This window comes from Euleptes europaea, chromosome 16 (genome assembly GCF_029931775.1).
Source record: "Euleptes europaea isolate rEulEur1 chromosome 16, rEulEur1.hap1, whole genome shotgun sequence".
Classification (NCBI taxonomy): domain Eukaryota; kingdom Metazoa; phylum Chordata; class Lepidosauria; order Squamata; family Sphaerodactylidae; genus Euleptes; species Euleptes europaea.
This window is the reverse complement of record NC_079327.1, coordinates 49,519,556-49,545,978: the sequence shown is the minus strand read 5'-3', so window position 1 is coordinate 49,545,978 and position 26,423 is coordinate 49,519,556. Positions and strand designations below refer to the sequence as shown.

Sequence of the window (26,423 nt, the reverse complement as noted above, 5' to 3'; positions counted from 1 at the left end):
CCCGGGTATCAAACTGGAGAACCATCCAATCTGCGGCTTTTCCCGCCAATAGCGAGGAGACGAATCTTACTCGACTGTCTTCCGTGGGGAAGGAATGCCCCTGTTCTCTCATGTAACTGTCCACTTGGTGTAGAAAACAGGGCAACGCATCCGCAGAGCCATCTAATGTCACTAGTAAATGGGGTTGCTTCCATTGCATAACCGGGACTACAGGGGTGGTGCTGGTGGGTGCCCTGGAGCCGGTAGTACCGGGGCTGGCTGCGCTGGTTGCCCCGGCTGTGCCGGTAGCCCTGATTGTGCCGGTAGCCATGGTTGCGCTGGGGTCGGTTGTCCTGGCTGTGCGGGGGTTGGCTGTCCAGGTTGCCCCGGGGGTTGTTGGCTTGGGACAGGCGCCCCTTGAGTACGCTGCAGGCGATCGTACTCACACATCACTAAGTCCAGTTGGTCCTGCATCCGGGCCGTACGTTCCATTAGCTCCTGATTTTGAAACCGCAGGGCATGGATTTCTTCCTCACTGCCCCCAGTCCATCGGGCTTGGCTAACTCGGTAATTGGTATTCCAGTCGCCTTCGTTGATGTACTCGGTTTCCTCCTCATACTCGTGGACATCAGAAGCAAAAGTGAGCCGCTGCCTGCGTGCCACCTCCCGGGGTTGTGCAGGTTCCAGGGAGCCCCAGGAGAACGAAGGGAGAGACCAGTCCATTCCCCCGGTAAGTTTGGAGCGTACTCCAGTCCCTGCCGTTGCTCGCGTCCGAGTGGCAGCCACCTCCGCTAACAGTTGTTCCTCCGCTTGCCTTTTGGTCTACGAGGGCTCGGTCTGCCTCGAATTTGGCGACTGCGGCGGCCGCCACAATTGGTTTGGCCGTTTGCTCCAAGAGCAATCGGATCTCCTTGTGATCACCCAGTAGCTGTTGAATCTTTTGATCCAGATCCGTGGAGGTAAGACCAAACTCTGGGTTTAAAACTTTCTCAACTTCCGCTACCGTCACTGTGTCCAGCGGTAAGTCCATAAGGGCCAGGACTGTCTGGGTGGCAATATTCTGTGCTTCCCAGTGACATACGGCGGGGTCCAGGACAGTTGGCGGAACGTCTGCCCCCATCAGGAAGCAGGACTCGGGCCCCTGGATGGGGGCCGCCGACTCCGGTTGCGGCTCGCCGTGCGTCAGCTCAGACAACAACCGAGTTAGCACGGCAAGGTCCTCCTGCACCAACTCGGTTTCTTCCAATAAAAAATCCAAATCAAAAGGTCGTCGCGGGCACATAGATCAGCTTCCTGGGTCCTCCAGGGGGTCGTCTCTGCCAGGTGACGCCACTGCTCAGTCACCCGCCAAACCAGCCAGGTGGCCTCAGCGTCAGTCTGCAGCGTCTCCTCCAAGACGGCATGCAGTAATCCGGGAACCTCGGGGAGCTCGTCTCGCGTCCCAAGCCGAGGAGACGAGCGCCTTGGCGAACCCTCCAGGGCTTTAGTCAAGGTCAGCAATTAAAACCGATGAAGATGTAGGACTAGTAACATAATGTGAGCTCTAGTCCTGGAGCAAACCCATAAACAGATTCCAGCAGACGGCAAGTCCACAAAAGCAGCTTTATTGATTAGACTCGACAGGTTACAGAAGCCATATTCAAAATGTTACTAGTGAGGGGTGAAGGCAAGGCACATGGCATATAAGGAAAAGCAAAAAGAGATAATCAGGTAACCCAGGCAACCCCCCTCCCAGAGACAGGAAGGAGTACTTGGCATTTCTCACACGAAAGGAATCTATGAAGGACTCTGTGAAGCCTAAACACGGGGCACGGACTGGCCTTGGAGAGAATTGCAAAACAACACCTGGGAGCATAACCATGAACTGTCTTCATGGCCTGCTCCTGACATCCCATTATTCTTTTTAATAGACTTTTCCTGGCTGTTTTAGAAATGTTGTTGAATGAGCCAGAGCGATGTTATTTCTTTGTGTGTTTTAGAAATTTAACATACAATCTTAATGCCTGTTGTTCTGCTTAGGATACCAACTAGGCCCAGCACTGGTTTAACTTGGAAATACACTTGTGTATCCAGAAGTACATCATGCACAAATGCAGGTGTAGGGAGGCAGAACCTGAAAGGAGGGGGGGAAATAGAAAAGCATAGGCAGCAGAGAAATAGAAAAGCATAGGCAGCAAAGTCTCAGCTAAATCACCCTCCAGCTCTAGCATAACATTATGCCTGCAAAAACTTAGATGTAAGTATAAACATTCCTAATGAACTCACTGGGAATTAAATACAACTGCCACCCACCATGTTATCAGCCCCAGGGCAGCTAGGGAAACTAAGCCTGTGGCTGATCACTGTACTCTGATAAACCCCAGCCAAGACGCACAGAACTCACTTAGCAGGGGGCTACATCTCTCTGGTCTTACCAAGCATACTTATCACAAACACACACAGAGCAAGACTTTGGTGAATGGAACTCTAGAGAAAGAGCACTTTGCACATAAAGAGGGCATAAACAGCCAAAGAAGAGAACCAATGTGGTATAGTGGTTAAAGTGTCGGACTATTATCTGGGAAACCCAAGTTTGAGTCCCCAAGCTGCCATGTAAGTTTGCTGAGTGACCCTGGGCCAGTCACACCCTTTCAGCCTAACCTACTTCACTGGGTTGTTGTGAGGATAAAATGGAGGAGAGAAAAATAAAATGGAGGAGAGAAGAATAATGTAAGCCGCTTTGAGTCCCCATTTGGGAGAAAGGTGGGATATAATTTAAGTAAACCAACAAATAAATCACCATTATTACAGCATATTGCTAAGACTGCTCTCCTCAGAACCTTTACAGGCACTCCACCTCCAGACACCAACATCCAACTTGAACCTCTCATGCCTCCAACTGCAATTCCTCACCATTACTGTAACAGATTAGAGTATTCTGTTGTAATAGCAAGGTCAAACCACAAAAATCGAAGAAGCCTAGGCAAAATCCACCCCCCCCCAAAAAAAGAGTTGAGCATAAAATAATTAAATATGCTGGATGCAGTGAGCTATATAGAAGAGAACTAGAAAAAACTAACTATTCTCTAAGGAATGATTTGCCAGTCAAGCCAACATACATTTTCCCCACAATTTACTATACACAAAAGCACCTCTATTAGTCATTAATCTGTCAATAGCTCCATCTAGTTGAGACAGGTAAACTAAATTTGCTTGGCTTTGTCTCATTGTTGAAATAAGGCTCTTAACACTACTGAAATCTAAACTGGTATGCAAACCATGCTATCAAAACAGATGAGCAAGGCATTCAAAGTATAGCAACTAAAACATTTCATTTCTAATCACATACAGTAAAGCAATGAGATTTAAGCAACAATTTACCCCGAGCTTTGGCATGACCGATCTCCTCAGTCGGCCTATCTTAGACCAATGTGGAACTTTGCACATATTAATTCTCTGGAGAAGGACTTCCATATCAAAGCCATAAATATTATGTCCCTTTACAAAGAAAAAGAAAGAAAAGAGTTAGATGAAAGAAATATAAAAACCAGTAATCCTTAAGTGTGCATAATACCTGATACCAACACATACTGAATATTCATTTCCTATTTGAAAGTTTGCCTATCAAGCAAAAGTACCAAGTTAGGGGTCACATTAATAAAACAATTTAACCTATGTTTCAACAAAAAGCAAGCATAGCATACTGTTACAATTATGACATCAGCTTTTCTACTACACATTAGGAGACATTTTGAAACTGTACTTACCACAATAACATCAGGATCAATTTTATGAACCTTTGCCAGAAAAAATCCCAGAAGCATCCTCTCCGTTCCAGCAATCTCTATTTTAGTATTCTAAGCAAAACAACACAAAGTTTCGATTAATAAAGATTTAAAAACTTGGACTACAAGGGCACACAACTAAGTCCTATCAACATAAAAAGTAACTCAGCACCCAGTAGCAGCCATCAGAAACACTGTAACTCATTACAGTTGAAGAGTTCATACAACAGGAAAGCATGCATATACAGATAATGCTTGGTTTTCATGCAAAAATAATTTTCCATACATTTTCTTTTATCCATAACCCTGTAACCCAGTCATTTCATAAGGTGTATCAAAAATGTGTATATATTCACTTTTTGTTACCAAAAGATTGTGTCTGTATGCATTCCACAGAAAACTCATTAGGGTTCCTAATCAGATTTGCTACTCTTCAGCATATGACATAGTCTTATATCATTGGTCCATCTAGCCCAGTATTGTCTAGTCTGAAAAGAAGCAGCTTTCCAGGGTCTCAAACAAAGGTCTCTCAGCACCTGCTACCTGAGAACATTTGAGTGAAGATACAAAATAATGACTCTGGGGCTTTCTGTATCAAGACACACGACGTTATTGCTGAGCCACATTAGCCTCCTCTCCCCCCAGTAAAAGACTGACTACACAGTTAAAGACAAGAATCAAAGAATATATTTCTATAGAAGTACAACTCAAAGCCTACTCTAGCTGCTTGTTGGAAGACTTGTATTATAGCAGAGTATGCCATAGCACTGGTAATATAGTACCTTTGGTATAGATCTTTTAAAAAGTCACCTTTTACCATGAACACCTAGTACAATAAACTCATCCTTTCCTGAAAATTGAAGTAGGCAAAGCAATGCATGAAAAAAAAAATACCTTTGTCTTAGCAGCTTCTTTGAAGTCATATGGGAAAATGCAGTCATTTGGTTTGGAAATAACTGCAAGAGAAATTCAGAATCAACTGAAAATATAGCCTGTGGAATCTGTTTAGTTAAAGCACATATTTAAATGCTTTGACAACAAAGAAAACAATGAGAATTGTATCCTCAATGGTGTTCATTATTTGGTTTATGTATTCAATGCAAAAGAATGCACAAAACTTATTCTCTACTCACACACCTGCTTTAAAAGGACACTGAAAAAGAGATTTGACTTGGGGCTCCAAAACCAGTATCAATTCATGCCCCAACAAATGTAACAGGTACATCCCATAACAAAAGTTAAGCACGGTTCTCACTTTGATCCACCGAAAGATCTCCACAGACAGAGGGGGTGAGTTTTGGTTATTTCTTTCTCCCTCCTGCTACAGAGCTCTGACTCTTCCCTCATGCTGGTTTCATGTCCCTCATGAACAGGATATTGGGTTGCAATTGGAGGGGGAGGCAAGGAAGTTGCATTCTGTTGACATAAATATCTTCCATCCACATAAATCTTCTGGTGGATCCAAGCCAACAGGAGCATTAAGCAATTAAACTTGAAAGTGTCAAGCTTTATATAAATTGGATAGGATCCAACCTGGGTCACACTAATCAAAAGAACTTAGACAAAAAGGATTGTGAAGGACACAGGAGGTTCAAAAAGAATCTCCTTATTCACTATCCAAAGTTAGTATCTCAGCTGAGTGACTACAACACGGCCAATGGTTAACCCTTGTGTGTGTGTGTGTGTGTGTGTGTGTGTGTGTGTGTGTTAAGTGCCGTCAAGTCGCTTCTGACTCATGGCGACCCTATGAATGAAAGTCCTCCAAAATGTACTGTCTTTGACAGCCTTGCTCAGATCTTGCTAACTGAAGGCTGTGGCTTCCTTTATTGAGTCAATCCATCTCTTGTTGGGACTTCCTCTTTTCCTGCTGCCCTCAACCTTTCCTAGCATGACTGTCTTTTCCAGTGACTCTTGTCGTCTCATGACGTGACCAAAATACGATAGCCTCAGTTTAGTCATTTTAGCTTCTAGGGTCAGTTCAGGCTTGATTTGATCTATAACCCACTGATTTGTTTTTTTGGCAGTCCACAGAATCCGTAACACTCTCCTCCAACACCACATTTCAAAGGAATCTATTTTCTTCCTATCAGCTTTCTTCACTGTCCAGCTTTCTCACCCATACATAGTAATAGGGAATACGATGGCATGAATTAATCTAGTCTTGGTGGCCAGTGACACATCCTTACACTTCAAAATATTTTCTAGCTCCTTCATGGCTGCCCTTCACAGTCTCAATCTCCTTCTGATTTCTTGGCTGCAGTCTCCCCTTTGGTTGATGGTGGAGCCAAGGAATAGAAAGTCTTGAACAATTTCAATTTCCTCATTGTCAACCTTAAAGTTGTGTAATTCTCCTGTAGTCATTACTTTTGTTTTCTTGATGTTCAGCTGTAGTCCTGCTTTGGCACTCTTTTAACTTTCAGCTGTAGTAATTTCAGATCTTCACTATTTTCTGCCAATAATGTAGTGTCATCAGCATATTTCAAATTATTAATGTCCCTCCCTCCAATTTTCACTCCACCTTCATCTAAATCTAATCCAGCTTTCCTAATTATAAATTCTGCATATAGATTGAAGAGATAGGGAAATAAAATACATCCTTGTCTGAAACCTTTGCCAATTGGAAACCATTCCGTTTCTCCATATTCTGTTCTAACTGTGGCCTCTTGTCCAGAGTACAGGTTGCGCATCAAAACGATCAGATGTAGTGGCACACCCATTTCCTTTAAAACCAGCCATAGCTTTTCATGATCCACAGTCAAAAGATTTGCTGTAATCTATGAAACACAAGCTGATTTTCTTCTGAAATTCTCTCGTATGCGCCAGTAACCAGCGTATATTTGCAATATGATCTCTAGTGCCTCTTCCTTTTCTGAAACCAGCTTGAACATCAGGCATTTCTCGTTCCATATATGGTAACAGCCTTTGCTGTAAGATTTTGAGCATCACTTTACTTGCATGAGAAATTAATGCGATGGTCCGATAGTTGCTGCAATCTTTGATGTCTCCTTTCTTTGGGAATTGGAATATAAATGGTTCATTTCCAGTCTGCGGGCCATTGTTTTGTTTTTCATATCTGTTGACATATTCTTGTCAAGATTTTGATGGACTCCGTTTCTGTGGCTTGGATATCCCATTGATATCCCATCTGCTCCTGGTGATTTGTTTCTCCCGATTGCTCTCAATGCAGCTTTCACTTCACTTTCTAAAACTGTAGGTTTTTCTTCAAAAGATTCTTCTTGGAAAGAATCTTTTATCCTTTCATCTCTTCTGTATAGTTTTTCAGTGTATTGTTCCCACCTTTTCTTTATTTTGTCCTGTTCTGTTAATGTAGTTCCATGCTAATCTTTCAGCATGCCTAACTGTGCTTTAAATTTCCCTTTGATTTCTTAGAGCTTGTGAAACAGATCTCTTGTTCTTCCTTTTTTGTTGTTCTCTTCTATTTCTTTACACTGGTTATTATAATAGGTCTCTTTGTCTCTACGTGCAAGTCGCTGAAACGTTGCACTTAGACTTTTGATTCTATTTCTGTCACCTTCTACTTTTGCTTCTCGTCTCTCTCTGGCAATTTTAAGAGTTTCCATCGAGGTTTCTCTTTTCTTTTGGCTACAGGAATAGTCTTTGCACATTCTTCCTTGATAATATCTCTAGTTTCCACCCATAGTTCTTCAGGTTTACATTCACTTGAACTCAGTAATGCAAATCTGTTCCTTACATGGTCTTTAAACTCTTCTGGAATATTGCTTAGATTGTATTTTGGTGCTATGAACGTTTTGCTGTTTTTCTTAAGCTTTATCTTGATTTTCAATATTAACAATTCATGATCTGTACCGCAGTCGGCTCCTGGTCTTGTTTTGGCTGAGAGAATAGAGCTTCTCCATCTTCTGCTTCCAATTATATAATCTATTTGATTTCTATACTGGCCGTCTGGTGATGTCCATGTATACAATCGTCTATTTGGTTGCCTGAAACATGCGTTTGCAATGAACAGATTGTTGTCTTCACAGAATTCTACGAGGCGTTCTCCTGCTTCATTCCGTGCTCCTAGCCCAAATCTGCCAACAACATTTGATTCTGCTTTGTTTCCTACTTTTGCGTTCCAATCACTTATGATTATCAGCATATCTCGTTTAGGTGTGTGATTAATTTCTTCCTGAACACTGGCATAAAAACTTTCAATTTCTTCCTCATCAGCATTTGTAGTTGGGGCATAAACTTGAATGATGCTTATGTTGATAGGCTTTCCCTGAAGTCTGATTGATATTATTTGGTCAGACTCTGCATTATAGCTCCTGACTGCCTTTGCTACATCTTGCCTCACTATTAAAGCAACTCTGTTTCTTCTTTTTGTCATTCCCTGAATAAAACACTTTGTAATTTTCTGATTGAAAATGTCCTAATCCAGTCCACTTTAATTCACTTACTACTAGGACTGAAATGTTCATACGTTCCATTTCTTGTTTAACAATTTCAAGCTTACCCTGATTCATGCTTCTCACATTCCATGTTCCTATTATATGTGTCGAACAGCTTCGGACTTTCCTTTTGCATCTATTCATGTCAACCACTGAACGTCCTTTCGGCTTTAGTCCAATAGCATCATTAAGAACAGCGCTACTCGTACTTGTCCTCTGCTCTACCCCAGTAGCAGTTTGAGTGCCATCCGACCTGGGGGTCCCATCTTCCAGCACTATATCTTTTTTCATTTTGGATTGTCTCATCATAGGGTTTTCAAGGGAAAGGTTGGTCAGAAGTGGTTTACCAGTGCCTTCTTCTGCGCAGTACTAACCAGGGTTAGCCGTAGTGGCACTGCCGTTGTCTACGAAAGATCCTCCGCCAGTGTCACCTTCCACTACTGCTGCTGCCCAGTAGCTAACCTTCAGGGATTCCTCTGCCCCCATCCCCATTGAAACTGCCTGTTCTCTTCTGCGGATGTGGCCATTGATCCCTTAAGGGGGTGGATGCTTCTTCATCTGGTTAACCCTCAAGCATAAGAAATCCAACAAAAAAAAACCTCTTTCTAGAATCCATAGCTGTGAGACAGAAAGCACAAGTGGCAGTATGCTAAGCAGTCCAACGCTGTGCCTGTTTACTCAGAAGTAATCTATACTTAGATCAGCAGCACTTATAGCTAGGTATGTACACACAAAGGTCAACCTCCAGTGAAAGCAGCCACAGGGGGAAAAGACAGGATAAAGATGGGAATATTAACTCTCTCCATCTTCCCAATCAAAAATGCCTACCCACTAAGCCTTAGTAGACTTGCTCCTCCAAGCTTAAAAACCCTCAACTACTGAAAGGATTTTGTGAAACTCTTAAAGACAACTTCTTCAGATATATAGAAGCTTAACACAGTACAACAAAATTACAATTTAGTCTTTAGTGACAGAAATGCTTTCAAAATCTAGAGAACTAGACTACAATATATTTGGACAGCCTTCTTCACACACTTTAAGAACACACTTCTATCACTTGAAGAAATGCTGTTGTATGAATCAAACACTCTCTTCGCTTGCTAGCATTACTAAATCAGAAGGACCAAGTAAAGGTGTTTGTCAGATTATATTCAAACCAAATGTCAAAAGCAAAAACAGTAGAGCTCTAGTTATACCTACCACAGAAATGGTTCTGAAATGGAGGTTCAGGCGGTGCTTTGTCCAGACAAAATTTGTGATGTACTAAAGCTGCAATAGCCATAATCTACACAAAAGGAAGTTTAAAAATGGCAGTTAAATTAGTTTTCTCTCAACAGATAACCCATTTCAACAAGCTATGTTGAAAAGCAGATTTATTCGATAAATTGAGCCATACACCTCTATTTGGTATATGACTTCATAGTCATTGCATGATGAAAACATTTGTATTGTCTCCATTAAAACTCAACTGAACTGAAAATTGTCTCACCTGATAATGACAAGTAAACAAGAACACACCCCTTTCCCAACTCAGTGTAAGGTTTGCACAGGAAAAACCTACTTTAAAAACATTTCTCTACTATCTAAACAAATGTTACAATTATTTATTATGTTACCTATTTTATTGCCTTTTATACTTCAAACTACTTTTATGATGCGAGACGCTATTATATTATCTGCTTATGTTTACCAGGAAACTATGCAACATGCAACTAACTGATCTTTTACATTCTTTTTATCCATTTTACTAGTACATGTTCAAATCAATCTTTAGATGTTAAGCCTACTGTTTTAAAGACTGAAGTGAAATGCCTTGGCTTTAAATGGATGGGGTAGCCTATAAATATTTTTAAACTCAAATAAACACATGATTAACGGAACAGTATGTTTTGGAAAAAAAGAGGTGCTATACCGGTAATTAAAAGCCCTAAAAAAAATTTTAAACCATCATGGGGATGGGGAAAGAAATTATATAAACCAGGGGTTCCCAACGTGGTACCCATGGGCACCCTGGTGCCCACTGACACAGTTCCTGGTACCCACCAAGTGTTTTGAGAAAGTGGGCAGGGCCAGGTGGGGCTTTTGCCAAGCAAGGCTTCTGACTGGCCATTGGAAATTTTATTGCATTTTTAAAAACGTTGCATTGGCAGCAGCTTCCACCACAGCACAAGGATCCTCCCTGTGTGACTGAAGGTAAGCTGCAGCAGCCATTTTGTGGCTGCGCCCACCACATGATGTCAGAATTCCAAAGGCACCCACAGGCTCAAAAAGGCTGGGGGACCCCTGATGTAAAAAAATGCCTTAATGCAGACTACACTGCATTCTCCTACAGTACTTAAATTTATGTTGGAAAAATGTATACACCATATTCACCATTGCATTTATTGCAACAGAAAATAATCAGTATGTCCAGAAATAGTTAATGCTCCTAGACTGAATCAATCTTTTAAGAAGTGTCACAGAGGTCTACCAGAAGACATATGCAACCAGATCTATAAAATTCAAAATACACAGCATGCACAGCTATTTGATTACTTGGTTGATGAAGTACTTAAAAAGGATTGTTTTTCTGCATTACCTTGAAGCTTATAGCTTACCTCATTCTGATGAGTCTTTGTGTTCTGAACTGTCTTCATGCTAAGAGACATAATCACAAGAGGAGGGGGTGAAAGATCTTTCACCACATCCACCAAATCAGGCTTCAGTGCTGCTACTTCCACCTTACACCAACTGACAGTCTGATTTAAGAGCTCTGTGGACACACAGAAGTCAATTACAAGAATGCCATCTGTAAAACAAGTATACTAATATTTTAAACGAAGTGTTAGCTAAAAATGAATGGCAGCTTATATGATTCTAGCACTCTCTTTAAAAAAACTAATTCTACTCTTTCTAGGTTTAGTACTATTAACTGAAACAATGCATTTTTGTTAACATTCCTTTTCAGGATCTAGCCTGATGAAGAGTTCAAGAACTCTTCAAAGTTTACATACTGTTGCGTGTTGTTTTGGTCTTTAAAAAAAGTACTGGATTGGATCCCATGGAATTGTGCCGTCTCCTGATGCAAGAGGCTTTTCTACTAGCAAAAGAGCCTCTTTGTATTGCAGGAAGGCACTTTGTGCCATAACAAGGTGCTATTCTTTGCAGATCAAATTCACAGGATTCAACCCTTTGTTTTTGGATTTTGCTTTGGACAAACTTGACAATATGCAACCTCTGTCCATTAGGAAATGTCTGGGTTTGGCTGATAAAGGGGGGAAATGGAAAATGCTTCTTTAAGTTTCGTAGAACCCCCTGAACCCTTTCCAGTACCTGTGCCAAGTACAAAGAGCTGAGCAGATGTGGCAAGCGCACCCAGGAAATCCTAGGCACTGCTCAATGAGAGCCCTAAGCAATGCAGGTGTTACCAGTGAAGCAATAGACAGCTGCTGCTGAAGGCAGGCAAATGTCCTTGGGCAGCAGTGGTAGACAGACTGAACATTGGACAAATGTTGGTGAATGGATGGGCAATTACCCTCAAATATATTGGGAACAATAGAGTGGAATATGCAGGCACAGTCCTAGAGCAGCAGCTGGAATAACGGAAGGAGCAGCAGGAGGAGGCAGCAGGCTGAAGTGTGTCAAACTCTGCCCTATGAGTAGGGACTGGAGTGTGCTGTTTGCTGCTATGGTAGAAGGTAGACCTTAAGGAAATACAGGGGTGTTTGTTTTTTTGCCAATTCAGGTTCTACGCATGAGCAGTGTGGACTAACAACAAACCCTACTTAAAGAGAACACCTGCTTACTGGGCTCACTAGCTATTGGGCAGGACATCACTTCTAACAGCACTTTAGCCACACTTCCCCAAACAGACCCCAACTCAGCCTACTAAACCAAAGGTCAATCTACTTTGGCTTCCAGTGTGACCACATGGTGTTTCTGTTGCCTTCCTCATGTGCCAACCTCCATGCCCACAATTTATACTGCTACCACAAAAGTAGTCCCCCCAAAACAGTATTGGCAGCACAGAATACACAAACGATACAGATAACTTAGCCTATACATTTATTATTCAAAATGATTACTACATCTCCTCAACAAACTTATCATTATGCCTCATATCTAAAAAGAACCTAAACACAGTCTAATCTACTCATCCTAAAACTTATTCCTAAATACTAAGTAAATATAATGTACATACTAAAAGATAGAGTGGAAATCGAATGCAGGATGAAGTGGGTATAAATGGACACAAGAAGGACCATTTCAGCAGGCAGAGCATTATTCAACAGCTGGTGGTTAGGAAACACAGCTACGATTGCCTTTCATTTGGAAAGGACCAAAGTGAAAGCGCTTTCTGATACATGTGCCTATTTCAGGATTCACCAAGTACAGACAGGTATCACTCACAGGCTCTCTCTCAACCGAGCCTCTCCAACCTCAGTAAATTTCCAGCACAATCAGGATGCTCCCTGCACCCCACCCCACCCCACACACACTCTTGGTACTCTGAGGAATATATTTCACTTTCCTATAGAAAGAAGGCTGCATTGCCTTAGGAAAAAGTCAGTTGGATTCTGAGTATTTGGAATTGTAAAATTTAGAAATATTGGAACAATCTGAAAAGGGAATTATACTGTGAATTCCAGATCTTTTCAAATTGCAGATTCCTTCACTTGGATCAGCAAATATACAAATTCTAACACTTTGTTTTCAAGTATTCCTTCTGGTCAATTTTGTCTTGAACACCACTACGCCACTGACACATTCTTCTATTAGGTATTCTATGCAATGGACTCATACGTGGATTTTTTATTTCTAGCCAACTTGGTCCTTTGATCTTCCTGCTCATCAAAAACAGCTCTAGACTAGACGTGTTAGTTCCAAACACATGAGAAAACATCTCTCCTTTCAGGTCTTGAGGAAGCCGAGAGAAGTCAGCCTGAGAATAAAAATAACAGCAATGAACCATTTTACTAGATGTTTTAACAGAATTTCAGAGCATGTAAGCCAAATGTAGTTCTCCAACTGAAAACTGCAGCTCAGCTTCTATTCCCCCACAGATGTTTAACAAGTTGTTGTGGAACCACAAACAATTAAATTATCAAATACCTGATGGGCTGCAATGCACGTGGTGTATGATTATCCCAGACAGTCAACTCCCAAGTAAGTCAAACCTCAAAAACTGTACCCCCTATCCACAAACATGCTACTCGCATGGCAGCAGGAAGAGGGAAACATCCCCACTCAGAATGCCCTATTACTTTGATGGAGCTTATTCAGAAATGTATGTATATCAACAGTCATAATCTCAGCACACACAATGGCTTGGAACCACCAGAGCGTTTCCACAGATGGAAGGATTTCCATTTACAAAGCACAACTTTCTAATCTCCCCCCTCCCACTGCAGCACAATATACCCTACCCCCAATGTGACTCCTAGGGAGACAAGAACCCCCAGGAACAGCATTTCAGGAGGCATTGTTGCTGCAGGAGGAAGAGGGGAGTCAAGAAAATTGTGCTCTATGGGTGGAAACCCTCCCAATCCAAGGAAACACTCCAGTGGATCAAAGCACAGTTTCCATACCATTTCAAGATATGCATCGTTAAAAATACATAACATTACTTTGAAAGGAATTTAAGTTTGACTAAAAGCTTCTCCAACTGTTTTTCAACAGACACAGCAAGATAAAAAGATGATCACACCCCAGTGCCCCACCGAAGTGGCCTACTGGCAAATCTAGCTGCACATCACTCTCTATGGAACAGCTACAAATTAGTTAAGCAGCAGCGAAAAATAATGAGTATTTCCCTCTATTTAAGAACCACTGTTCACTTACCGAGTATCTAACTTCTAGGTAATCAGATTTTGCAGGAACATCTGGTATTTCAAAAGCATAATTCTTTTCCACTTTCTAGGCAAAATACATAATTTGAGATACACAACAGTTACTGGAGAAGGTACTGCTATGTACATCGAGGGCATAGTATGTGACAAACCAGAAACCTGAAAAGGAGGCAACTTCTCCACAGAATCACTGTGAGTGACAATACCGGGCTCCAACAGTAAATTAGTACTGAAGACGTGCTATCAGCTCCCTGACCAAAATGCTCAGGGTGATCTTCAGATAGAAAATGAAATCAGGGAGGCATTTAAAGTAGAGGGAGTTGTAATAATGGGCTACTTTAACTGCCCTCGTATTGACTGGATAAATGCATGTTCCAGTTAAACTAAAGAGGTAAAATTTCTAGATACTTTAAATGGCCCTAAAACAGCTGGTCATGGAAGTGACCCTGGACTTCAGTGTGCTGCCCAGGATCCAGGGCGAGATGTGGAGGTGGTTGAACCAGTTGGAAACCATGATTACTATAGCATCAAATGTAATTTACATGTATATGGAAAAGTGCCAGGGAATTCCAACAGTCATATTTGCCTTCAAAAAAGGACGCTTATCTAAAATGAGAAATCTGGTAAAAAAAAAAAAAAGATGAAAGACTGTCAAATCTCTTGAAAAGGCTTGGGAGTTATTCACAACCTCAATACTAGAGGCTCAGAATGTATACTACAGGTCACCAGCATGGCTAACAAGCAGGGTGAGGGAAGCTATTAGAGTGAAAACCGCTTCCTTTAGAAACTGGAAGGTTTTCCCAAACGAGGTAAACAAAAGCCAACACAAACTTGTACAAAGGAAAGGCAAACAGTCAACTAGGGATGAAAAAAGGATTCTGAGGGGAATGCTGAGAAGCTAAATGAATTCTGATCATCTGCCTTCACTGCTGAACATAAGGCAAATACCCATTCCTCAATGGATGTTTTCAGGAGAGGACAGCATGGAGCTCAGGCAAACACTGGTAATAAGGGAGGAAGTTCTAGAACTTACAGACAAATTGCAAACTAACAAATCACCAGGACTAGATGGTACCCATCCTACAGTTCTTTAAGAACTCAAATGTTAAATTGCTGACCTTCTAGCTAAAATATGTAACATGTCCCTAAGATAAGCCTCTGCACCAGAGGACTGAAGAGCGACCGATGCTTTAAAAAAAGGATCCAGGGGGAATATGGGAAATTACAGCCCAGTTAGATTACTGTCTGTTCCAGGTAAATTGATGGAAAGCATTATTAAAGATAAAACTGTCAAGCATATAGCAGGACAAGCCCTGCTGAATAAAAACCAACATGGTTTCTGCAAAGGTAAGTCCCGTCTCACTAGCCTTTTCAAGTTCTTTGAAAGTGTCAATAAATAACTATATACTACAACCACTGGATATTCTGATACGACCCCCACTAAATATTTGAATGCACTATAAAAATACTTTCAAAGCAACACCAATATAACATTGCCACCCTCCCCCTCTATCCTCCACACTTAAGAAGGAAAATGATAAAAACAAACCCTGGACTTGAACTTCATGATCTTGTATTTTTCTGCAATCTTGTCATTAAATTCTTGATAGATATCCATCATGGTCACAGGATTTTTTGTCTCATTACCAGAAGATAAATCGATCCGCTTTAAGTAGCAAAGAAGTTGAGCAATTTTTATCAATTCAGTTTGTTTTTGTAAAGTCAGGGGGAAAATGTATACACTGTATGTTGGACCTATTATTTATGTAGCAGTTAAAAAGCAACTTAATAAGCCAAAGACAGGTGACTGCCCAACAAGCTTGCAATCAAAATTTAAAGTGGTAGGAGTCAAGGGAGGAGGGAGATAACAACCAAGGATGAATGCAAGCAAACGCAGTTTTAAATATTTAAGGTTCATTCTAGCTGGGGATAAGGACTAAGAGGTTAAGCCACAAAGCTTCACAGAGCTTGAAGAGATAGACTTTGAAACAAAAAAAAGAGAACGCCACAATAGGTATGCTTAACGTTTTGCAGATATTATACATGAGCTGATTTTATGAATGTGAAAACTGGATAGCAGTCTCATTACTCCCAATTCTCTTTTCAATTTAATGTTCTCTTCATGTATCAGTTGTGTCATTACTGAGTACTCCTAATTCATTACTTTAATCAACATTACACAAACATTAGCTATACATAATTCCATATCTACATCATGGATGTTGTCAACATGAATTGTTTGCCATAATTCCTGTTCTCCAATAACTTGCATAAATAGTTTATGACCACCAAGTCTCTCAGCAAAACACATACCGACTCACGTGGGAGGAGATAAATAGTTCTCTCAATATTTTTTACTGACACACAGCAGCTAACATAGGCCTTCGCAGATTCAATCCACACTTTACCAAAGAGAAATACCACCCCTAAGATGGGAGAGAAGGTAAAGACAGAGACAATGTGCATTAATCAAGACAGCTTAGCACAGCTGCTAATGAAAAGCCGCAATACTAAGAATTACTGAATAAACACACTAATTCACCCATGGGAGCAAAATGATTTCCAATTTGTAAGCTCTAATTGACAGCTCCATCTGCTGAAAGTCAGTACTCCACAGTCAAGTGATTGCTTTGAAAATCTTGTACAACACAGACATGCATCACGATAGCACCCAAGCATTAAATGCCACCTTTTTATACATAAAGGGCTTGAATTACATTTTCCCCCCAATCTGTTCCTTATTCTCCTTCCTCCCCCTTTTCATCTAATTACTTTAATATAGAGATGAAACAGGTAAACTGAAGTCTGCACCATAAATTTTCTAGTTCTTGCTATCAGTTCAACATGTATTGTGATGGCAGCCAGAAAAAAAAAGTCAGGAGTCCCCAAACAGCTGATAAGGATCAGACTGCATCAACAGCATTTACAAGACCATAATTTTCATGAGTCCTCACCACAGGATAACACACACAACTTTGTCATAGCTCAAGTGAGGTGTTACTTATGCCAAGATTAAGGAGCCAATTTCACTGAGTGATATTTCACTGAAACAGTTTATAAATATGGGGAGAAGAATCCACTTAATCAAAGAGTTCTTTGACCTTGCAGCCAGTAATATTTAATACAGCTATCCCTTTTGACAATTCAAGGTTTCAAAAGAATTTTTGCTACAACACCACAAATTTATCACTCCTAATCGTTAATGTGAGCTCTCATACTTATCAGCAGGGACCAGGCAGACATGGTATGAGTTTCTGCATAACTGGGGGACTCTGCCAGGAGTATGTAAACTAAAATAGGAGGAACACATCTCCAGTCCTCCCATAACCATAATAAATAATACAGGAAAAGTGAAGTAAATACACCTCCCTCTTGTGCTGTTATCACAAGTTATCACAACTAAAGGAGGTAACAGAGAGCTGCAATACTCAGGGCACTGCTTCTAGTGCATGAGATTGTTGAGGCTTAAGGTTACATTAGCAGGAAGCTTCTCATCTAGACCCAGGGATCAACAGCATCATGGTATTAAGACTGGGGGGGGGGCATTTACTAATATTTTATCTGCCCCATGACTTTCCACAGGCACCCAACTTATCCCATATAGTAACCTTTCCTGCCACACAGAAGTAAAAAGCAAATTAGCAGAGAAAATAAGCAAACAAGTTCAGAAACAGGCCTGTACTAGCGGATGATTGCATCATGTGTACCAGAATTTTGCAGTTTAACTAAAATGTTACCTGATGTACAAAGTCAAAGGATTACACTGTTTGCAGCCTTAATCTATAGCCGTTCAGTCAGCATATAGATCAAGGAAATTTTACTCTTCCCACAGTTACATAAATCCTCTGTGTAATACTGTTAATGCCTCAATTTGCTGTAAAGATTGCGATTCTCTTAAACAAAAAAGTAATGTCAAAATTTACTTTCTCTACATTACTAATTGAAACCAGGTGCAGTCTTTATTATTCATCCTTGAAAAGTTATGATGACAGGATCTCTTCTCGTAATCAAGGAACAGAAGTCTTTTCATAATTATGCACCATTCAGAAACTACCATACAGAATTTAAGATAAAAGTGAAACACTATGCAAGGGGCTTTGGGGAATAACGTTTTCCCCATATTAGTCACTGATTTCACCAGAGATTCAGAGATCATTACTTACTATCATAGAACTGTTGTGTATAGTCAGCACACCAAAAGACAGTATCATATTTAAATCCCCTCCCAAGACATAAATGAACGTTAATTGCAAATAATCTGTTGGGCTACAGAACTGAAACATTAGCCATTAACCTCCATTCTACCCATTCCTGAATTCAACATTAAGTTAAATGACAGTGAAGATCTAGAAATAAAATTCCTTAATATGGAACTTTTACTGGAACCCTCTTGGCTGTATGTAGATTATTATTATTATTGCTAACAATACTACTTAATCATTTAATTATTAAATACCCCCCCGCCAGTTCTTTTACATCAGCTGCACAGCTCCTCCCACTTGCCATTTCTCACCAGTAATTCATTCTCTCCTAAAGCTGCTTTGTATCATGAAAGCTGTAGCCAATGCTGTTCTGGCCTATGCCTGTTCAATTACAAAGCAAACTGACACTCACAACCAAGAAAAATTAAAGGACACAGGGACTCCTTAAGCACAGTTGTAATTTCATACAAGCATTTGGAGGTGGAGAAGAGAGAACAGATTTCTTAGGTATACATACCAGGCTGATTATACTGATCTTCATAAGCATCTAACCAATAGAACCTGAAGACCTGCTGCCCATCTTCTCCAATTACTAGTGGAAGTTCCCTAGAATCTACTTGAACTTCTGAAACTAATTGCTCATCATCATTTTCAGTGATTTTGTCCCAACATGAAATATCAGAGAGGGAAGAGTTTCTGAAAAACAATCCATAATGATTTTTAAAAGATAAGACTATCTGAAATGGCCACGGATTCAAGGGCCCCTCTTTTTTTCAGAATTAAGAACAATGAAGGTTCTTTATACATGAGTTTAATGCAAGTCAATTAAAACATTGATAAGTTTCTGTATGAGGCCTTTATTTGCAGTAAAGTTTTCCAAACAGATAGTGATCTTAGTAAAAAGTCAGGAATAGAGTCAAACAAGAAACTCCAGCAGTCTTAACGAAATAGCCTGTTTTCATACAGTCCACTTGCCTTGTTTCTTGGTCTTTCAACTTTAGCTCTTCCTTCAGGGATGTAGCTTTTTCTGCTACAATTCCTGCATCCTCTATAGATTCACTGAAGTCTTCATCATCAAAATCCATAATAGCCTGTTCATCTTCTGTAATTATTGCATAGAGAGACTAATGAGAGGGATTTAACATACCAAATTACAGAAATACTGCTGTACAGTTAAACAGAATATCAAATACTAAACAATAAACTCAGTGACCAAATAAGAAATTTTGTTTTCATTTGCATTTTGTGTTATACAACTATGCCCTGGAAAACTGAACTTTCTATTCTCATCATTGTAACTCATCACCTCACCTTCAGGGGATGGGTTATCTGACATGATGGCTCTAACTCATAAAAGCTCATGCATCAATATGCTAGTCTTTAAGATGCCAATGGCCCTGACCTGGATGGCCCAGCCTAGCCTGATCTCGTCAGATCTCAGAAGCTAAGCAGGGTCAGCCCTGGTTAGTATTTGGATGGGAGACCACCAAGGAAGTCCAGGGTTGCTATACAGAGGAAGGGACTGGCAAACCACCTCTGTTAGTCTCTTGCCTTGAAAACCCCATAAGGGGTCGCCATAAGTCGGCTGCAACTTGACGGCACTTTACACACACACACAAGATGCCAATGACCCTTATTTTTGCAACAACAGACCAACACAGCTACCTTCTCAAATTTGTCAAAATATCATGAATACCTTTAGTAATTTCTTCTTGCCTAGTTTTTACCAGTTCTCCATTTTCCACAATTTGAATTCCGTTTTCAGGATCACCAACTGCTTCTTTGACTGTCTGTGGCCTTGATGTATAGACTGATTGGTTGGAGTGAGATGAATTCAATGAAGAAACTTCCTTTTTGACAGGAGTAACAGTTTTTGCTGCAGAAGTTCTCTATAAGCACAAGCATGTATTAATTAAACCTGATCATAAGTGATATTGCTTATTCTAAATGCACATTTAAGTTATTTACAGTGTAACCACATTCAGAATCCTACACATCAATGTTTTAGGACTAGAGTAACTCTGCATATGATTCCACCATGGTGGTTTTAAAAGTAGTTTGTTTCAGCAAAGAAGTAACAATAATTAATCCTTTTTAGCTAATTCCTTGCTAAAAGCTATATACTACTCCAATAGAGAAATTAATGTTGTGCTCCTACCTATATTTCATTATACTATGCATAAGGAACAGAACTCTATATTACAGCACTATGGGCTGGGTCAGCCAGCTTTGCCATTCAATATCACCTAACTCCTTTACTTATTACAGCCCCCATCCGTCCCATGATTTCCAGCATTACTTTTTTGGGGACCCCTCTGTTTTTGATCAACATAAAAGTTAGTTAGAACCATCCCTCTCCAAAAGCAAAGTGGAAACAGCACACCTATTTAAGTTGAGTCAGTGTACAATTGCTGTTTCACCGGGGAGATAGCTGAATTGGGGAAAACGTAACTGGACCAGAATATACTGTTAACGTTATTTGTTCTATTTTCAGCTTGCTTGCATAGCAACACATCAGAGTATGTTAAATATCAAAAGTCAAAAGATGTTTTCAAACAAATTATATTAAAATCAAAAAAGTATTAAGACGGGCATTTTGGTTTGGAAACATTACCTTACAGATCTGAGACTGAACAGAGAAAGGATTTAGTGATGTTCCAGAAAGTCTCTTCTTTTTTATCATTATCCCTGGTGGTGGTGCTATATGGACTGACTACAAAGAAAAAAATAACACTGTCACTGCTTTAGAAGAATCTGCCAAAGAAAAAGTAATTCTGTGTTTTGTATCTAGAAGTATAGTGGAGGTCCACAAAAACATTAAAACAAATTCTCCAACTTTTCCTCCCCTTTTTCTCTTAATCACTTTTGTAGTTCTGTTAGCAGGAGGTTTGTTGATCTGCTGTTCAAATCAACAGTTTTCAACAAACATCCTGCTAACAGAACAACAAAAGTGATTACGAGAAAAGGGGGAGGAAACGTGGTTCAGCAGCAGAGGATCTCCTTCGCATGCAGAAGGTCACAAGTTCAATCCCCGGAATCTCCAGTTAAAAGGACCAAATAGCAGATTATGTGAAAATCCCCTACTAACACCCTAGAGCAGGGGTCGCAAAAGTGCGGCTCCCGAGCCGCATGCGGCTCTTTGAGCCCTTGAGTGCGGCTCTTTCCATGACCGGGCCCGGCTGAGTAGCAAAAGGAGCGGGGGGCGGGAGAGAATCTGCGCAGGAGGCGCTTGGGTTACGTAGGAGCGACCACGTGCCGTTGCTGCTGGCGGGCCTGCTGTGGGGAGAAGTCTGCGCAGGAGGCACTCGAATTACAAAGGAGCGACCACGTGCTGCTGCTGCTGGCTGGCCTGCTGTGGGGATTGGGGGTTTCTTAAGCAGCGGAGGGAGCAGCCGCCGTTTCGATATTTGCACGGTAAGCCCACCCGCTGCCTCTTGGCTTCTGCTGTTGGCTCCTCGAGTCCCTCTTCAGAAAGGCTTGAGAGAAATTCTCATTGCTTTGGACGCGCTTCGCCCGGACGAGGAAGCCCCGCGCAGCGCCTTTCTCGCTTGAGGCCGCCGGCAGCCCAGAGGGGAGGGAGAGGCAGAGAGCGAGCAGCCCTGGCGGCCGCCACCTCCCCCCTCCCTGCCGCACGGGCCTCTCTTTCGGTACGGCCGCTCTCGCCCCCAGGGCTGCAGAGCGGGCCCAAGGCCGTGCTCAGGCCGCCCCTGGGAGGGGGGAGGGGGCTGGCGCCGTGGCCTCGAGGGAGGGAGGGAGGGAGGGAGGGAGGAAGGGGCAGTTGGAAGACTCTCCTTTCTCCCCCCACCCCCGTGGAAGCCGCCTGGGCGCGCGGCCCTGCCTGCCTGCCCCCCAGCTGGGGGGGGGGCTCTTCCAGCCAAGCCACCTTGCCCGGGCACCCGTCTGCCTGCCCTGAATCTGGAGCCCGTCGGTCCCAGAATGGTGGGGGGGGGTGAGCACCTGCCCCTCCCTCTGGCCAGGAGGGAACTGGCATGTTCGTGGCGGGGGGAAGGATCGACTGTGCATCTCCCCCTTGTTTGTTTGCATGGAACACACACAGACCGGGGACCTGCTGGCCTCTTCCTCTGTGCCTGGGATCCCTGGACATCTGGACCCTCGCTGGGTGATGGTGGTGGTGGGGAGGAAACAGTGGCCCTTTGTCTGGCAATTGTTAGCCCTCCCCTGGCCTATTACTACAGGTTTCCCCTCTTCCTGCTACTTTGTGCCTTTTTCAAAAGGAACCGGGGGGGGTTTTACACTCTCCCCACAGCCATTCACCACCCCACTGTGCAGTAGGTGCTCTACTGGTTTCCACTTCTGTTAAATTTTAATTAAAGTTTATTAAGTTAATAAACAGTGTACCTACCTATATAGTTTGAGTTTAAAAAATTTGGCTCTCAAAAGAAATCTCAATCGCTGTACTGTTGATATTTGGCTCTCTTGACTAAAGAGTTTGGCGACCCCTGCCCTAGAGAGCTGCTGCCAATCTAAGTAGACAATTCTGACCTTGATAGGCCAATGGTTTGACTCAGTATATAGCAGCTTCATGTGCTCATGTATTTTCAAAGAGACTCAGTGTTTCTCCCTTAGAGACTGTGAAAATGCAATGTCATCTTTCCATTTACTATGAGAATGCTAGTGCTCTTTTGGCATGTCACTAGGTTTGTATTAACTATTATTACTGTCAAACTAATAGCAAGGAGGGGCAAAGGAGAGAAGGTGTGAAGAATTTGAATGAGACAGAGACATGTGGAGAGGATGGGAAGAATGTTATCATGTAGCCCATTCCTGATTTCTTAACTCCAATTAATTATATGCTAACATTAGTGGCACAAAACATCAATTTCAGACCACATTAAACTGAGAGGTGCACAAATCCAACTTGTTGCCAGGGATGCATGTTTCAAGCCTCCCTCCTCCCATGCAGAATCCCAGTTAGAAAATAACTCTGGTTACTCATGACATACGAACCCAAGCATGTTCGTTAACAGAAATTAATTCACCTTGCCACTTCCTTGCACAAAAACAGAATTCTAAACCAGAGTTTTAACCAGGCTCAGAATCTTGTGTTTGGGGGTGGTGACAAATTCCTGTAACTCACGCACCCATGTCCATGCATCACAGGTAACCAGAATTACTTTCTATCCAGATTCTTTGCATGGGGCGGGTGGCACACAACCTAGATAATGCCAACTACAAGAGATTGCATCAACCCTTGACAACACTAAACATAGATGAGACACAGTGAATGTTTTCCATTCATCACACTACAACATGAAAACATCTGACATGACAAAGCTGATCCAACAATGGTCATAAAACGTTTAGGACAGGACCACTTTTCAGCATGAAAACCTGAAACATTTTAAGACTTACTTTTTTTTATTAAAGGAGAACACATTTCTCCTCATATATCCCAACAGCTCCATGGAAGGATGTGTGTGTGTGTTACCGTATATACTCACGTATAAGCCGAGTTTTTCAGCCCAAAAAAAGGGCTGAAAAAGCCGGCCTCGGCTTATACGCGGGTCAATACGGTAGAGGGGGGAAGGAGGAAGGAGGAGGGAGGGGGGAACTTACCACCGCCATCTTTTCCAGGCCGGGAGCGGCCTCCAGAGCCCCCCTGCGGCCGCAGGGAGGGCGCTCCGCCGCCCCCGCCGCCTTCTCCCGGCCGGAAGAGGCCTCTAGAGGCCCTCTGCGGCCGCGGGGAGGGCGCTCCGCCGCCCCCGCCGCCTTCTCCCGGCCGGGAGCGGCCTTCAGAGGCCCGCTGCGGCAGCGGGGAGGGCGCTCCGCCGCCCCCGCCGCCTTCTCCCGGCCGGGAGAGGCCTCTAGAGGCCTGCTGCGGCTGCGGGGAGGGCGCTCCGCCGCCCCCGCCGCCTTCTCCCGGCCGGGAGCGGCCTACAGAGGCCTGCTGCGGCCGCCAGGAGCCCAGAAGGTAAGTCTGCGCGGGGGGGGAGGGGTTATAAGCCGACCCTCGGCTTATACGCGGGTGCCTAATTTTTCCCCATTTTTGGGTATATACGGTAAGTGCCATCAAGTCGCTTCCGACTCACGGCGACCCTATGAATTAATGTCCTCCAAAGTGTCCTATTTTTGACAGCCTTGCTCAGATCTTGCAAATTGAGGGCTGTGACTTCCTTAATTGAGTCAATCCATCTCTTGTTCGATCTTCCTCTTTTCCTGCTGCCCTCAACTTTGCCTAGCATGACTGTCTTTTCTAGTGACTCTTATCTTCTCATAACGTGACCAACATATGATAGCCTCAGTTTAGTCATTTTAGCTTCTAGGGCCAGTTCAGGCTTGATTTGATCTATAACCCACTGATTTGTTTTTTTGGGCAGTCCACAGTATCCATAACACTCTCCTCCAACACCACATTTCAAAGGAATCAGCTTTCATTCTATCAGATTTCTTCAATGTCCAGCTTTCACACCCATACATAATAATAGGGAATACGATGGCATGACAGATACATAGCTATAAATGAAGCTCAACTTTGGGTCAAAGTGTTTATGATTAATTTAGTTTTCAGAAATCTAGTTTACGTCTAAGACGCTCTTTAAAGTATTTGGAGGAAAACAAGCAGGTTTACAGATCCATATTATCAGGACTTGCTCTTCCACCATCTCCCCAGAACACACATGAATTCCTACCTCTTCATTCAGATCCTGTAAGATATCTCCTAGCAAATCATCCTTAGACAGATCAACAGCTTTCTGTAAAATGAGATGCATGTGCTCAATAAATGTTTGAAAAAAATATTTTAGATTAATTAAAATTAACTTTCCCAATGGAAGCTAAACAATTCTGTATTGTATTGTGTTTGTATTTTCAGAAAATACAAACATAATAATCACACACACACACCCCGAAAAAGCTTATATTTAGGCAGGTTATACGCTGATATTGATTTTCTCAAAATTCAGGAGATAACTTACATCAGTATTCTTCTTCCCAGTGCTAGCCATAAACATAGATTTAATCGTGTTTGGTTTTGATACCATTGCCTTCTGCACTTTTTTTTTATCATTTGTGGAAGTTCTCTCTCCTCTTCCTACCAAAATAATGCATTCATTAATGGGAATCTTAGATTATCAAAAACGTATATTTGAGGAAATGTAAATCATGCATTCTATTTACAATTACAATCAGAGGTCAATCTTTTATATGCAAGTCCCACGCTAATGAAGGATAGATTAAAGCAACACAACACCTACACAGACATTAAAATAATACAAACTGAGCCACTTTTATGTAAAAGCTCTCAACGTGAAATCATAAGAGGGGGATTTCAGTAGCACATTTGAAGTCTGGAAATTGTGTAGTGAATCACTATACATGGAGCAGTGAATAAAAACAGTCACCACAGTTGTGCTTGTTGTTCATCTGCCAAGGAGCTCTTATTGTGGAACAGTTGCTTCCTTCTTTCATTTCTGTCAGTATACATTCCACTTTGCAAGCCCATGGCAGTATTTTCTTCCTTTGAGTGCAGTATCGCAAGTGTAATCCAGAACTCCAGTGCAGTCATGTGAATAAACAACTTCCAAAACTAAAGTTAATGGGAGATGAACATTACAAACCTCACAAACAGTAGCCCTCTATAAGGCCTGGAACTCCCCCCACAGATAAAGAACTACTTGTTCAAGTATACATCAGTTTTCTTAGAATGGCAGCAATAGCTTTATCCTGAAGGTTATCCAAAGATAAAGAAATTGAATAATTAAGCTTAGCAGAAACTGGAAGGGAGGGGGGTGCCAAAGGAAAAAAACTGAGGGGGGGGTTGTTAACAAGAAATAAGTCATCATGCTGTGGAAGCATCCCCGCCCTTACAGCACATGGTACTAAGGGTGTTGCCTTGCAGTATGAGCTCTTCACAGCCACAATCATCTCCAACACTGGCTAATTTTAAAAAAATGGCTTCTTTTGAACTACAGTAGCTGGCATGAAACATTAATGTCTTCAGAGAAACATGTGAAGTGCTCCAAAAAAAACCATTTCACAGCAAAAATATTTGCCCTTGAAAATTCTCCTCAGTTTCAGTAAAACTATACTCAAATATGTTCAGTTCTTCATGATAGAAAGAAAATCCTTTAATAAACCATCTGCTATTAAAAATGTGTTATTAAAATGCAGTTTATATGGAAAAACACATTCTAGTTATATAAATGGCCATTAAATTGCCATTAATATAGTATTACTTATTAGAAATTATAACCCTTGTTACAGATCTGCTAGCTATCA

At 41.8% G+C, this 26,423-nt stretch overlaps 1 protein-coding gene across 1 annotated transcript in view; it reads right to left on the bottom strand.

Moving 5' to 3' along the window:
- POLA1 (DNA polymerase alpha 1, catalytic subunit) overlaps positions 1-26,423 on the bottom strand; it is a 413,999-nt gene that overhangs the window by 372,225 nt on the left and 15,351 nt on the right. The window contains exons 5-19 of the mRNA XM_056861806.1: positions 25,121-25,236; positions 24,836-24,898; positions 20,800-20,898; positions 19,882-20,074; positions 19,161-19,287; positions 18,703-18,881; positions 16,297-16,409; positions 15,533-15,649; positions 13,976-14,050; positions 12,938-13,076; positions 10,753-10,907; positions 9,356-9,440; positions 4,638-4,699; positions 3,726-3,815; positions 3,340-3,456 (exon numbers count right to left, since the gene is read on the bottom strand). Of these exons, the coding sequence (XP_056717784.1) occupies positions 3,340-3,456; positions 3,726-3,815; positions 4,638-4,699; positions 9,356-9,440; positions 10,753-10,907; positions 12,938-13,076; positions 13,976-14,050; positions 15,533-15,649; positions 16,297-16,409; positions 18,703-18,881; positions 19,161-19,287; positions 19,882-20,074; positions 20,800-20,898; positions 24,836-24,898; positions 25,121-25,236 (1,730 nt within the window). The remainder of the gene's footprint in view (positions 1-3,339; positions 3,457-3,725; positions 3,816-4,637; positions 4,700-9,355; positions 9,441-10,752; positions 10,908-12,937; positions 13,077-13,975; positions 14,051-15,532; positions 15,650-16,296; positions 16,410-18,702; positions 18,882-19,160; positions 19,288-19,881; positions 20,075-20,799; positions 20,899-24,835; positions 24,899-25,120; positions 25,237-26,423) is intronic.